Raw genomic sequence first — 13,182 nt, 5'->3', positions numbered from 1 at the left:
GTCCCTTCCAGCCACATATGGTCTTCAGGTACCCAAAACACCACCATTCTCGAGCGCATACCTCAAAACCAATATTATATTCCTGCTGTAAAGTATGTACATGATCCATTGAAAGGCCTACCAACAAGATAAACCCAAAGAAACCAACGCCTACCCCAACACCAACACCCCAAACCAAAACCAAAACCCGATATCTAGAAAACACCAGCCCTAGTCATAACATCATGAAACTGTTCCAAGCTCACCCCAGCCTCAATGCCGGCACCCCCATTCGCCTCCAGAATCATATCCCTGAGCAAATCATCCCCCAACCCATCCTCCTTCAACTCACGCGCAATGCGCCTCAAATGCCCCAACGTAATCGGCCCATCCGTATTCCGCGTAAACAACTGATAAGCAGTATCCACCTCAGCAACCATCGCATCCTCGTCGCGAGACCGTAACTTCGCCGCCGCAACAGCCACAAACGGCTCATAGAGCACATACCCAGTCGTCGTGGGATCCACCGCAGCCAGGATATCGTGCAGCTCTCGCGAATCAGCCGGCGCAAGGCCCAGCGCTCTTTATTATTACCCCTCAGTCAATACAATACAACAATAGCACATATTTCATCCGGCGCAAGAGTGGAGGGCCGGGGCGGAGGGAGGGGACACATACACAAGCGCCTTCCGGACATCTTCTCGTGAAATCACTCCTTCTTTCTCGTTCGGGAAGTCTGTGGCGCTGGTCGCGAAGAGCTGGAAAACTTCTTTGATCTCGTTCTCTTCGGTGGCGCTGATGTCGTGCGCTTTGGCGAGTTTGGATTGCCGCGCTTTCTTCGGCGCGGAAGGTGCGCTGCGCTTTTTGGGAGGCTGGAAGGAGTGAGATTCTGGTTAGTCGGTGTTTCTGGATTGCGGGTTGGTTTGCGATTGGAGGGATCTTACCATCTCCCCTTGTTGGTGTTGGGGTGTGTCAGGACTCAGTTGGGAGTTGCGGTTGTTGGTGGCGGGATGGTTTGATGCGCAGGTTAAGGCGGAGAGTGAGGGTCTTTGGCTGGGTTATCTATATGGATTATGCGCCGGGCTTCCAGTTCTACAAAGTATATGCATGGAGGTATGCTGGCTCGGCTACGTAGTGTTTATGTAAGTGTTTATTAAAGCTACATGAATAATAAAGACATGAGATTCTTTGTATAGCATTTAGTATACAAAAGTCAATCTAGTCATGGTCCTGAATCGAAGATCACCGAACAATCGACGCATTCCCGTGACTGCCTGGCCCTGCTGACGTAACCCAAAATATGCCTACATTTCCCAATCGAGTCAACGGCCCTGACTTTATATACCCTACATTGTCCCCAGGCACCTTCGTGGATTTCTCCATCATTGACTACATTACACTCTGTAGACAAAGTTCAGTTACCAGGCCATCTACAACAGCAACCCATACCATGGACGTAGAGCTATACGTCTACGACCTCTCCAAGGTACTCCCAATCACTATAAAACCACAAGCTCATTGGCTAACATGTAACAGGGTCTCGCCCGCCAGGTACGTCCAATTCGTACCGTCACAGAGGACAAGAACCAAGATCTAACGTAGTCCAGTGGTCCCTCCCCCTAACGGGAACGCACATTGATGCGATCTACCACACCGCCATCGTGCTCAACGGCGTGGAATACTACTTCGGTCATGGCATCCAAACAGCCTACCCGGGGAGCACGCACCACGGACAGCCCATGGAGAAAGTCCATCTAGGCCAGACAGAACTGCCCCCGGATGTGATATCCGAGTATATCGAGTCACTGGGAGAAATCTACACGCCAGAGGCAAGCCACGAAACCCCCTCTAAAATCAGCCTCAACCACAACTAACAAAACCCCAGTCCTACGACCTCTTCCTCCACAACTGCAACAACTTCACCCAAGACCTCGCCATGTTCCTCCTGGGCAAGAGTATCCCAGATCACATCCGCAACCTGCCCCAGACCTTCCTCAGCACGCCCTTCGGCCAGATGATCAAGCCACAAATCGAAGCCGCCCTACGCCCCGTCACCCAGGCCCCCAGCACCGGCGTACCAACCCAAACCCCTACACAATCACAAGTACCATCGCCGAACAAAGTCCACCAAGTCACCAATCTCACGCAACTCAACCACGAACTCAACCAGGCCAGCCACTCCGCCGCAATCATCTTCTTCACCTCCGCCACCTGCCCTCCCTGCAAAGCCCTCTACCCGCTGTACGACGAACTAGCCGAAGAAGCAGGATCCAAGGCCACGCTGATCAAAGTAGACATCAGCAGCGCCTACGACGTGGCCATGAAATACGGCATCAAGGCCACCCCAACATTCAAGACCTACCTAAAGGGCCAGGAAACAGAGACCTGGAGCGGCGCAAACGCATCCCAACTCCAAGGCAACATCAGACTTCTAATCGAAATGGCCAATCCAGCACATCCGCACCGCAAACTCAACCTCCCGACCTTCCAACGCCCCATCCCTGCCTCCTCCTTCATCCACTACAAGAACATACCACCCCTAGACAAACTACTCCAGAAACTACCCCGGGAAACCCAAACCAACAACACCCTCACCTCGATCACAACTTTCATAACCAACTCGATCAAATCCAACGATCCACGAGAAACCCCCTTACCCCCAGACCTCCCAACATACCCAACTTACATCGAATCGCTCCTTAAGGAAACACCCAGTGACGCTCACTTCGCAATCATAGACCTAACGAGACTCCTAACCCTCGACCCCAGAATCGCCTCATATTTCTTCTCCTCCCAAACCCCACCTTCTACACTCTTATCCCTTTTATCCCAAAGGGAAGAAACCCCCCAAGAATCCAAATCTGCTTACACAAAGACCCTAACCACCCTCCACCTCCTCACAAACCTCCTCCTCACCTCCCCTCACCTCCCAACAACCACCATCCTATCCACCCCTCCCCTCCTCACAAACACCCTATCAACCCTAACCTCCTCCCTCTTCCACACCAGCCCTAAAATCCGGTGCGCTGCCGCCTCCCTCGCCTACAATCTCACCGCCCAGAACCATAACTCCCGGATCGAAGGGAAAGGGGATCTCATCTCCGAGGAGGACCAGGTTTCGCTGGTGGCGGGGTTGGTCGAGGCGATCGCAAATGAAGAGGAGAGTGGGGAGGCGTTGAGGGGGTTTTTGATGGCGTTGGGGTTGGTGGTTTATGAGTGTGCTGTGGGTGGGGAGGTGGAGGAGGTTTGTCGGGTTTTGGGGGTTAGGGAGGTTATATTGGGGAAGAAGGGGAAGGGGGAGTTGTTGTTTGGGGGAGGAGAGGAGATGGTGAAGTTGTTGGAGGGGTTGATTGGGGAGGTGGCGGGGTTGGTGGGGTTTTCTTGAGTATTGTGTACTGTGTACTATGTACTATGTACTCCGTACGGAGTATGAAGTATGAAGTAGAGAGTCTGGAGTAGAGAGTAGAGAGGGTTTGTTTGGGGATTTGTCTTTACTATTGTGGGTTTGGTTGAATATAGAATTGTAGATGTGTATTAGGGTGGATTGTTGGGATTGTGTTTTATGTGTTTACTCGTGTGGATTGGGGGTGTTCCTTTTCTTGGGTTCATGTTACTATTACCTTTGTTTTACTGTTTCTTCTTCCAGCTGTCATACTCCGTAGAGCTTTGGCCTTCGGTTCGATTGTCGATATCTACGGTCTGGTCACAAGAGATGATGGTCTGAATTACAATCGAATCCCAATCACGAACTACGTCTGTTACTACAAGAGTCAGGAAGCCAGATTCAGTACTACCTCGTATTCACATGCCATTACCTAGATAAAACGATACAACCATGGTCGCTAAGAGTCATCATAGAAGAAAAGGGTATGTCGCTGAGCTATGCAAATGCAAACCGTGGAAAAAGCCGACGCGGGAGCTGTTCGTGTAACACGCTCGGGGTATGAGAAACAACAAAGACACACAACATTAGGTACACGACTGGGTATCTGAAAACATTGGATCGACGCTAGAAAATATTCAGGAAGAAAGGGTATTAAGATGGTGTGTAGGAAGAAAGATAGAAAGGAAAAAATACCAAGGACAGTGCTGTGAAATCCTGAACTGCAGGCTGAATGAACATGACAAGAGTTCCCGAAATGGATAAAGAAAAACCAAGGCGCTACCATGGATGATGTAAACCATAACGCCATCGCAGGGGGAAAAAAAAAATAAAAATAAAAATAAACGTCAGGAGGGGGGTCACAGGAAAGTTCGAACAACGAGAAACAACAATCAGGGCCAGGACCCTTGGCCCAGCTTCATTTCCGGTGAGTCATAAGAATAGTGATGGTGTCAAGAGAGATAAGATCCGAAGGGCATCAGACAGTAGCGGTGAGATGACCAGCTAAGATAATAGGCGCGGGACCCTGTCCAACGTGCAGCCGACTGAAGAGGCGCCGAGGAGGGGAAAGGGCGAAAAGCGAAAGTCATTTTATTTTGACCATCAATTTTCGCCGTGATGCGCCGACAGCGACGAGTTATTAAGTAATCGAAGCGACGCAACGAAATCAGGCAGCGAATCGGGCATGTAACTCCGTGGGCGGTGGGTTTGGAAATTCTGTCCGGCTGCGGCGCGTAACCCCCACGGGCAGCCAACCAGCGCTGCCCTTCCGTCGAGGCGAGGCACGTGCAGTCTGTCCATCAGTCATCAGATGTTCTGGCGAAAACACTTCGGATTCGGTTGCTGTGCGCTTTGATAATGCGAAATCGCTTTGTTTTGGGCTAGAAGAGGGCTGTCCCTCCGATTGGTTCCTCGACACCAGGGAAAAAGCGGCTGAATCATTGACCGCAAATTCGGAAAAGTCTGGAAAAGTCCATGTTCTGTCGATCGTTCGACAGTACTGCGCTAACAAACCAGAGAAGACAACGTGGGGCGACCAGACGGGTGGGGTATCGATAAGCAGTAAAAAATGTTGATACAAGGCGAATTTGACAGCTCTAGGCACGAATCACCACCTTAGTGGCCGACGGAGCCCGTCGCTTCTTCTGGGGCACAGCCTGACGTTTCTTGCGCTTCGCATTTTCCTTCTCCTGGGTCGCCAGCTGTGCCACCCGCATGGCTTGCTGGGCCCGCGCATGCGCCTGGACCTGGGCCAGGAAACGGGCGCGTTGAGCTTCCTCTTCAGCGGCAGCGCGCAACATCTGGATCTGCTGTTCAGTCGTCAGGTCACCAGGGCGGACGGACTCCTGCACGGCCGACTCTTCTTCCACGGCGAATTCGGACTCGGGGGTCAAGTCGAAGCAAAGATCCTCGTCCGAGATGTAGGCACTTCCAGTAGAGACATCGGTATCCGTGCTGATCAAAGCAGGTCGGTTGGGCCAAGAGGGAAAAGCACAAGCATTGCTCATGCCAAATGCTGTAGAGAAGGAGCACTTGCGAGGTGTAATATCGAGCAGAGAGTCCTGGGGAGTTGATGGAGGGGCTGCAGGGGCTGCCGGGGTGGAAATAGGCGAGCCACCGTCCCAAGTAGTATCGAAGCTGAAGGCGACCGGGTCGGTATTGGTCGATGCCTCACTGGGGGAGGATCTGAGACTGGCCGCGTTACCACTCCAGGCCTGGAGTGGAAACATTGGTATCGCCGATGATTTGGTGTACTTCATTGTGGGTGTGGGTGTGTGTGAAGAGTGGATGGATGAGATGAGGTTAGAAGCCACTATAGTAGTAGTGGGTTGAGCTCCAGTATGGTAGAGTGGAGAGGAGTGTGTTGCTGAGAGATTCACTTGGGGGGGTGGGAGCAACAGAAGATAATAAAGGTGAAGAAGATCGACAAGTCTGGGGAAGGGACCCAGAAGGGAGGAAGGGAGGAATGGGAGGGTGTAAATAGTAATAAGCTCTGACACCAATATTTGAGTAAATGGGTCAGAGTTGTGGTGAAGGAAAGGAGATATGTATATGTATGGGTCCAGATCGATCGGGGAAGCGTCTGGACTCCCTTGCATATCCCAACAGATAAGGCGTCGCGGGGGGTTGGTGTGATGCGTATTTTTTCTTAAAAAGAAAAAATAATAAATTCAAAAATCATAAATCGGAAATCAAAAATAAAAATAATCGGTTGATTTTAATTTTCAAGGGGAAAAAAAAATAATAAATAAAATATGCAGGCCCCACAACCAACAGGCAAGTAAGTAAAATGATCGCCAGACAAAAATACCGGTCGAGAATTCCTCAAACACAGAGAAGATTCCGTAATGCTGGCCAGTACCCAACTGACAAACTGCGAGTCAACCGCGACGATCAGGCGGAAGCGGCGTGCCGGCAGCTGTACGATGTATTATGTATGAAGAATCGACTGGTGAGGGTTGAAAGATGACCTGGTAAGTTGGACAGATAGGGCGACCCAAGCCTGACTGAATCATTGATCTGTTCATTGATTGATTGATTGGTTTGATTTGATTTATTTTCGTATCTTTGCTTTATTCAATTCCAGAATAATGAAGCATCCAGAATTGATCAGTCAAAGAAAATAAGTACCACCACCAAATCCTTTTGGACAAAGAGCTGCGCGAGTGTATGAGTGTGTGTGTGTGAGAGAGAGAGAGAGATTGATTCTAACAATCTGACAGCAGATCCCGGTCAGCGGACGTGGATCTATCGCTTTTCTTATTTGAATTTGTTTTTGTTCCAGTCCTCCGGTTGCATTTGACTAAATAAATAAATCAAATGTATTTTTCTTTCAGCATCGGCCCGCGGCCCGGGGAACATCGGGTTAGGGGACGTGGGGATCAAAAAAACCGTCAAAGAGTGAGTCAAACTGGGGGTGAAAGTTTCCTAAACTAATTTTATTATTTTATTGGTTTTATTATTTATTGATCTTTTTCGAGTATTATTACCCGTAAGTGTTACCCGACTAAGTAAGAATAAACCCGCGTACCCTCCATACCCTCGACGATTTCTCGGTACTTGATTTCTGGGCTTGGAATTATTTCGGAGGAATTCTTCACCGTCATCGTAATCCAATCCTTAATCATATGTCTCAGCGATGATGACTCGGATGACTCCGTATCAAGACCCCCAACTTTTTGCGGTACAGTGAGAAACAGCTGAAGGTGGTCAGACACCATTTTCTTTGATTACGCGATACAACACGATCAACTATCATTTATTTACCAACAGCCGCCGATAGAAGGATATATTTTGGGCTCTCGTGCATCTGAAACGGATTCTTGCGGTCTGCTGTCGAGACAGTTGTCCGTCCGTGCTCCGTCTCCAACCTGCGTAGAGAGGAGATAGTCGTAACATTATTGAACTGTCCTCCCCATCCCCAACCGAGTGGCGGATGGAGGAGAGTCGAATCAGATCGCGCATGAAAGCACACCGCTTCGATGTTTGACATCCTCGCGGTGAACGTGCATACATAATACTGCGGGCGGATGTATGTCGAGCTGTACCCTGTATGTCTATCTCGAGGGGGGATACAGCGGCAGTTACATCAACTGTCACCGCCTGTATCTAAACCATGCCCTAAACCTGTCCTGTTTCGACCAAGTGACATTTCTTTGCGATTTACAGAGTACAGCACACTCTCTCTCCCTCACACCGCGCATTGCAATCCATTTCCTTGAATCCTGATCCTTCTAGCGGTCTGAAATCGGGCAATCCCCGACCGATGGATTTTCATCAGTAACGATAGTAGCGACGATAGTTATTCAGTAGTACCTTAGTGGTAGCTCTAGCTGGGGGATGATTTTCCGCCTAGTCGTGTCGATTTCCGCCAGAAAAATCTAGTCGCCTCGTGCGGCCCAATGGAGTGGGAGCCTGGGAGGAAAAAATAATAAAAAAAGGAAAGAAAAACCAATGGCAACCTGACGGATTTCCTTCGAGATTTGTTCCAGAGTCCATGCGCGGTATCCGCGGTGGAGACTCGGTTTATTCTTTCTTTCTTCACTACCGTCCTTTCCTCTTACTCAATTTTTCATCTCGGGTTCTTCTTCCGATGTCGTGTTGTTGATGATGAACTGGCCAGCACGGATTGGATTTTGAATTCTACGGTGATGGGTGTCAAATCAGACCGACTAACTTTTGGGTCCTTTGACAGACAGGTTCAGAACCATGGAACGACCATGGAACGACCTCGTCGACTTTATTCCCCCACGAGAACCCCCTCGGAAGATCATTGACCCAGGAATTTCTGGATATTCCTTTAAACCGCTCGGAACTTCCCCGTGGCTTTCGACCAGATCGTCCACACTATCTATCAGCAGCGTAACACCGATCGTGGTTCTAGTCAGGAGTAGAAACAATCCCCTGGTCGCACAGCCGAGATTTCATCCGTGATTACTCGATCGGATAACTAGCTTGTGAAGGGTAGTTAAAACTACGGAGGAATAAACTACTCCTCCGTAATTCAGGATGATGCGGCCCTGCTCCACGTAACCCCAAGTTCCAACTTACAAGTCGTCGGCAACGGCCCCGATGTTCCGTAGCCAAAACGTTCCTCCGGATTTCGCCCAAGTTAGGGAAAGATGAGGCGGAGGATTTTCTCCCGTTTTTCTCCGCCAGTTACATGGCCTGAATTTTCACGTTCAAGAATGAAGCGACCGCGGATAAAATCTGAGCCTCACGGTGGCGACCGACCTTCGCGCCGGTCCTCCGATTCTACGGACGCATTTCAGCCGAGGCTAAATGGAGCTGAATGCGATAGTACTAGTTTCGCACTGAGGGATCAGGGGAAAGCTCGTGGTTAAATCAAGCCCTCGGTAATCGGGGAAATGTCGTGCGAGGCCCGGCCAACTGGATCGATCATATGGTGATCGTGATGGAAGCTCCAGCTACCAGAGCTTTGGGATAGAACCCCCTTTTCCCCCCTTTGACGATGTTGTTGCTGCCCAATTGGTGTGGGTTTGAATAGGTGTCTTAGGATTAAGCCTCTAATTTCGTCGGAGGGGATCCATCATATTCCTTAGAGGCCCTTCTTCAGCTCATGTTTGAGAAGGACCCAGCATACGTACCTCACAAATGGTGTGCATCAGGCTCCATCCACACATGTGCCGATAGATCTTTTTTCTACGATTTCAAATGTTTGACAAATTACTACACAGAACCATCAGTTCACAAAGTACGAACTACGGAGATGGCAGACCGAATCCCTCCGCAAGCCAGTTGACAGGTAAACCGGGTCTTTGTCCGCGAGAGCTTCCCCGGACCTTATTAAGTACGGTCGGTTGGTGCCTCGGCAAGCAAAAGGTCTCGAGTCTAGAACCGTCGTCCGCACCGCCTAATTTTAATCAGATACTATCAATCACGATCCATCAATAGTTCCAGCTAAAACGAACCTAATTATTATTAAACATCCCTACCCCCGGGGAACGCCTTTCCGCCTCCCGCGAAACGATCGAACCGGAAGGTCGGAATCCTTCCCCCCCACTTTCCCCCTAGGAAATATATATATCTGTTTGAAAAAGGAAATGGAAAATATAAATAAAATAAAATCATATCAAATAAAATAAAAATGGGTCACAAACGATCGCCGTCTCCTGAATAATGTATTATCCCTTTTAGGGAAATTGTAACCCAACTCGCCGGGTTCTCACTTCCCCTTCCTTTCCGCAAAAGTTACCAGGCCCGGTAAGGCGGAAAGAGGAGCCGGCGGTCCCAAGGGTGAGGAGAGTATGGGGATCCTTTCCCCTTTCATTCTTTCTTGCTGGGTCCCCGGCGACCTTTCCTCAGTTTCCGGGGGGTGGGTGTTAAACATTTCCGAGAAACAATTCCAATTTGGTTCCTCTCATTGGTCGATGAGGATCCATTAAACGGGCTTCCTGGTTTCCTTTTTTGTTTCGCAGTGGTTTACGATTTCAGCATTCATCAACACAACTGAGATGACGACTACCTGTCCATTCCTTCTGTATCCATCTGCAGAAAAGGGTCACAACAAACATAACATGCTGTGATGGATGTAGGTACAGCGACGTACCTTTGTACCTACACCCCCCGTATCACCGCCCATTCCCGAACGTTCAGACCCCCTACTAGTTACATCCGATCGCAGGATCGATCGAGCGATAGGTCGAATCTCATCCCATGATCCCGGGTCCAACCCTGCATTACCGCCCCGTCCGGCTGTTTCTGCAACTGCATCGACTATCCCAATTATCTATTATTATTAAATGTTTTACAGATTGAATAAAATGAATATTCCCCGACGACAGGAGTACCATGTTTGCCACAGCTGCCAAAGTACCATCCACCCCCGCGCAGGGATTCCCGGCTGGGCCACGACGCATCGAAAAGGGCGGTGATACACCGCCCTGATCGACTATTGGATACGACGTTGCCATGCGAGCAACAGGATGATATTGAAAGTTGAAGAACACGAGACCCCCGGAGTCAGCGTGGTCAAATGTCTTGCCGCTCAGTTACTCAGCGTGGATGACGAACGCTGGGGCAACATCCCCAGAGAATTCAGCCAGCACAGACATATGACCCGTATTTTGAATCATGGTCCCATTGACGATACCCCAGACCCAGGTGTCCGCCGGCAGGGATGGCCGAAAAAAAAAAAAAAAAAAAAGGTTCACAAAACATAAAAGATGGGCTACACAACCGCAGGCGAGGGAGAGCTGTGTGATCTTCACTCAATGAAGGACGTACAACATTCCCACGGCTTTATCCGGGGTTTAATCGCCACCCAGCACACGTCTTCATCCGTTACAACTATTCTGGGAAGGAGAATGGGCCCCAGCGCAAAAGCACGGAGCTTCTTGCACATTGCGGAATGCGGTCCGAGTCCGGGGGAAAGGTTTAAGCTGTTTTATGGAGTCGACTCCTTGCAGCCGATGGAGCTGGCGGATGGTCCTTTCCGCTTCCCCCGGGTTGGTTTTCCTGGTTCTCGGTTGTGAGCTTCGTGACAAGGGAGGGAAAAAAAAAAAGGACTTCTGAGTCCTGACGGACGCGTCGTCCATCGCTTCCCCGGCTGATCACTTGAGCTCTGCACGGGGTGACCCAAAGATACTTCGCTCTATCACAAAGTATAACCGCCACAAACGTACCCACTTAAGATATGTGGATTGTGGCGCCTTCTGCAAGCTGATGAATACAGTGCATAACTATTGCAGCTATCCCCATCTGGATATTATCTACCCAAACTTCAGGGTGGCCCTCATGCATTGCGACGGATAGGTCTATTTAGGATCTACATAACTCTCACATACCTTTTACTACCCCTCCCCCCCACTGTGGCTCAAGCTATGTGGCTAGTGCTTGTCTATCGTGTGGCTCAGCCCTCGATACAGTATGATTCATGTAAGCTCCACTAATTACAACGATCGGCACTGCAGAAAACAGGTTTCGCTGGGTCTGGCCCTTCGAGACCGAGAACAAAGCACGATGGCAGATCTATTTTGACAGCCACCGACGACAAAGATCAGTCGGTCAATCTCGATTCATGCTGTCAATCCTTGATGACCTCACTGGACAAGTCCCCGTTCCCTGAATATGAGACACAACATTCCACTGATCGCAAATAATATCCGATAAATATGCACACGGGATTGATGACGAGGGGGTCTATGAACACGGTGTAGCATACGAAAGAGCGTAGAGGGTGTAGTGTAATGTAGCATCCGCATTGTCTCCAACGAAGTGTCATCCACCACCTATCAAAACTAAATTGATAATCTGTACACAGTCGACTACAAACACCCGAAACCCTGATTTCCAACCCAACCATCAAAACGCCAGTAAGACAGATAAGACAGACATTCATTTCCAAGAAAAAACACATCCAACCCAACCTAAAACCAAGAATCCAAGAATCCAAGAAACCAACGAGCCTCACACGTCGCACAAGCATCCCCGCATCACACCCTCATTATACAGTATCATCTTATCATCTCCACAAATCCAACAAACCAGATCAAAAATAATATTCATAAAACTAATACCAAAGATTAAGAAAAATAAAAATAAATATAAAAATAAAAAAACAAAATAGAGTCCAAAGAAAAACCCACCCAACAAACAGCAAAGCACAGATGGCTATTGCTGACACTGCATAATCAATCAGCCTTGTAAACGGGTCCGCTGTCCTCGTGGTTAGTATATTGAACCGGACTGGACGCTTTGGCTTTTTCTTTGTAACTGATACTGAGTTTATTCTGGGTTTTTTTTGTATGAAACGTGATATGATAATCATAGCTACAATGTATCGCTTCTTGGATGGTTTTGGTTTTGGTTTTGGTTGTGTTTGTTACATGGAAGTTTCTCCTGTACTACACTGGACGTATAACTGTATGACTAATACTATAGTAGCATAGGTAGTTAAAGTTATAGCTATGTACATACTTGGGTTTAGATATTACATTATGAAGTTCAGTATACAATGTGCTGGTTCACGGGTCCTTCTCTTTCCAAGATATCATACTATAAATCAAGTATCTCAACCTATAGCTTCTCAACAACACGACCTCGAGGAATATCTCTTTCTACAATCGTCAAATCATTCCTTCGAAAGCACTTACAGCTCAGCTCACAGCAGACTCCCCAATCTCCCATTAACACAACCCGCCATCAAACCTGACCTCCACATTCCCCGCCTACATCTATCAAAGATCCTAACCATCCAGTGATTCCTTCCAGACAGTTAGATATCATAGCGACTCCACCAACTCGAAACCATATCTTATAAGGCTCCAGTCCATCTTCTACGTTACCTTGTGAAAGTTCTGGCTCCAATAGTACAGTGACTCTCCTCACCTAAGAATACAAGTCACCGGTACTCAATAAAAAATATCCCAGTAGCTCGCAGGGTAATACATCGATGAGGGTTGGCACGAAGGTCCTTTGTGATGTTATGGATACCACTGACAAGTGACCAGTATCCACATGAGTTAAGCCGACGTTGGTTTAGTAGATTGGTAAATTGATAAAAACAGCTGCAGGAATACGTAAATCAATAATATTGGAAAATAGAAGATAAAATACCATACCACCCCACGCACTCACTCACTCCCTTATCAAAATACAAAATCTAGAATCCGAAATAGAATAAAAGATAGCTAAAACAATCACCAAATCAAAACCAACCCAAACTACGTAATAATTAAAAATCAAGAAAAAAAAAATTCAAAAGAAAAGAAGAACCCACATCGGGCCGCCATGTAACCATTACCACCCAATAAACCCACTAACAAAAAAAAAAAACCAAACTACTCCGTAAACAAAGG

The 13,182-nt window shown here is 48.3% G+C and overlaps 4 protein-coding genes across 4 annotated transcripts; 2 read left to right on the top strand and 2 right to left on the bottom strand.

The window, feature by feature from the left end:
* Nucleotides 1-58: 58 nt before the first annotated feature.
* Nucleotides 59-991, bottom strand: BDV27DRAFT_120638 (EF-hand superfamily Ca2+-modulated protein). Its single transcript, XM_032065164.1, has 3 exons — nucleotides 924-991; nucleotides 658-851; nucleotides 59-561 (listed from the first exon to the last, which is right to left on the bottom strand). The coding sequence occupies exons 1-3, from the start codon at nucleotides 924-926 to the stop codon at nucleotides 195-197; spliced, it is 564 nt and encodes a 187-aa protein (XP_031932736.1). The 5' UTR covers nucleotides 927-991; the 3' UTR covers nucleotides 59-194.
* Nucleotides 992-1,391: 400 nt separating this feature from the next.
* BDV27DRAFT_120637 (bifunctional C97 family peptidase/thioredoxin family protein) lies at nucleotides 1,392-3,705 on the top strand. Its single transcript, XM_032065163.1, has 4 exons — nucleotides 1,392-1,465; nucleotides 1,516-1,530; nucleotides 1,587-1,808; nucleotides 1,865-3,705. The coding sequence occupies exons 1-4, from the start codon at nucleotides 1,430-1,432 to the stop codon at nucleotides 3,362-3,364; spliced, it is 1,773 nt and encodes a 590-aa protein (XP_031932735.1). The 5' UTR covers nucleotides 1,392-1,429; the 3' UTR covers nucleotides 3,365-3,705.
* Nucleotides 3,706-4,959: 1,254 nt separating this feature from the next.
* Nucleotides 4,960-5,622, bottom strand: BDV27DRAFT_141123 (uncharacterized protein; the record flags this gene model as incomplete). The annotated part of the gene is made up of 1 exon (XM_032069777.1): nucleotides 4,960-5,622. The coding sequence occupies one exon, from the start codon at nucleotides 5,620-5,622 to the stop codon at nucleotides 4,960-4,962; it is 663 nt and encodes a 220-aa protein (XP_031932734.1).
* A 4,686-nt stretch (nucleotides 5,623-10,308) lies between these two features.
* Nucleotides 10,309-10,857, top strand: BDV27DRAFT_152941 (uncharacterized protein; the record flags this gene model as incomplete). The annotated part of the gene is made up of 2 exons (XM_032071681.1): nucleotides 10,309-10,488; nucleotides 10,549-10,857. The coding sequence occupies 2 exons, from the start codon at nucleotides 10,309-10,311 to the stop codon at nucleotides 10,855-10,857; spliced, it is 489 nt and encodes a 162-aa protein (XP_031932733.1).
* Between the last annotated feature and the right edge of the window lie 2,325 nt (nucleotides 10,858-13,182).

The sequence above is a fragment of the Aspergillus caelatus genome (assembly GCF_009193585.1).
Source record: "Aspergillus caelatus strain CBS 763.97 unplaced genomic scaffold BDV27scaffold_10, whole genome shotgun sequence".
In the NCBI taxonomy this organism is placed as follows: domain Eukaryota; kingdom Fungi; phylum Ascomycota; class Eurotiomycetes; order Eurotiales; family Aspergillaceae; genus Aspergillus; species Aspergillus caelatus.
Note: the sequence above shows the minus strand (reverse complement) of the source record. Positions and strands in the feature narration are given on the sequence as shown.

Excerpts from the sequence above, each read along its gene's own strand:
- BDV27DRAFT_120638 (XM_032065164.1), bottom strand. Across the intron at positions 562-657 it reads GATGTCCGGAAGGCGCTTGT|AGCGCTGGGCCTTGCGCCGG; the intron begins GTATGTGTCCCC and ends GTAATAATAAAG.
- BDV27DRAFT_120637 (XM_032065163.1), top strand. The coding sequence starts at position 1,430 with ATGGACGTAGAGCTATACGTCTACGACCTCTCCAAG. Across the intron at positions 1,809-1,864 it reads GAGAAATCTACACGCCAGAG|TCCTACGACCTCTTCCTCCA; the intron begins GCAAGCCACGAA and ends ACAAAACCCCAG.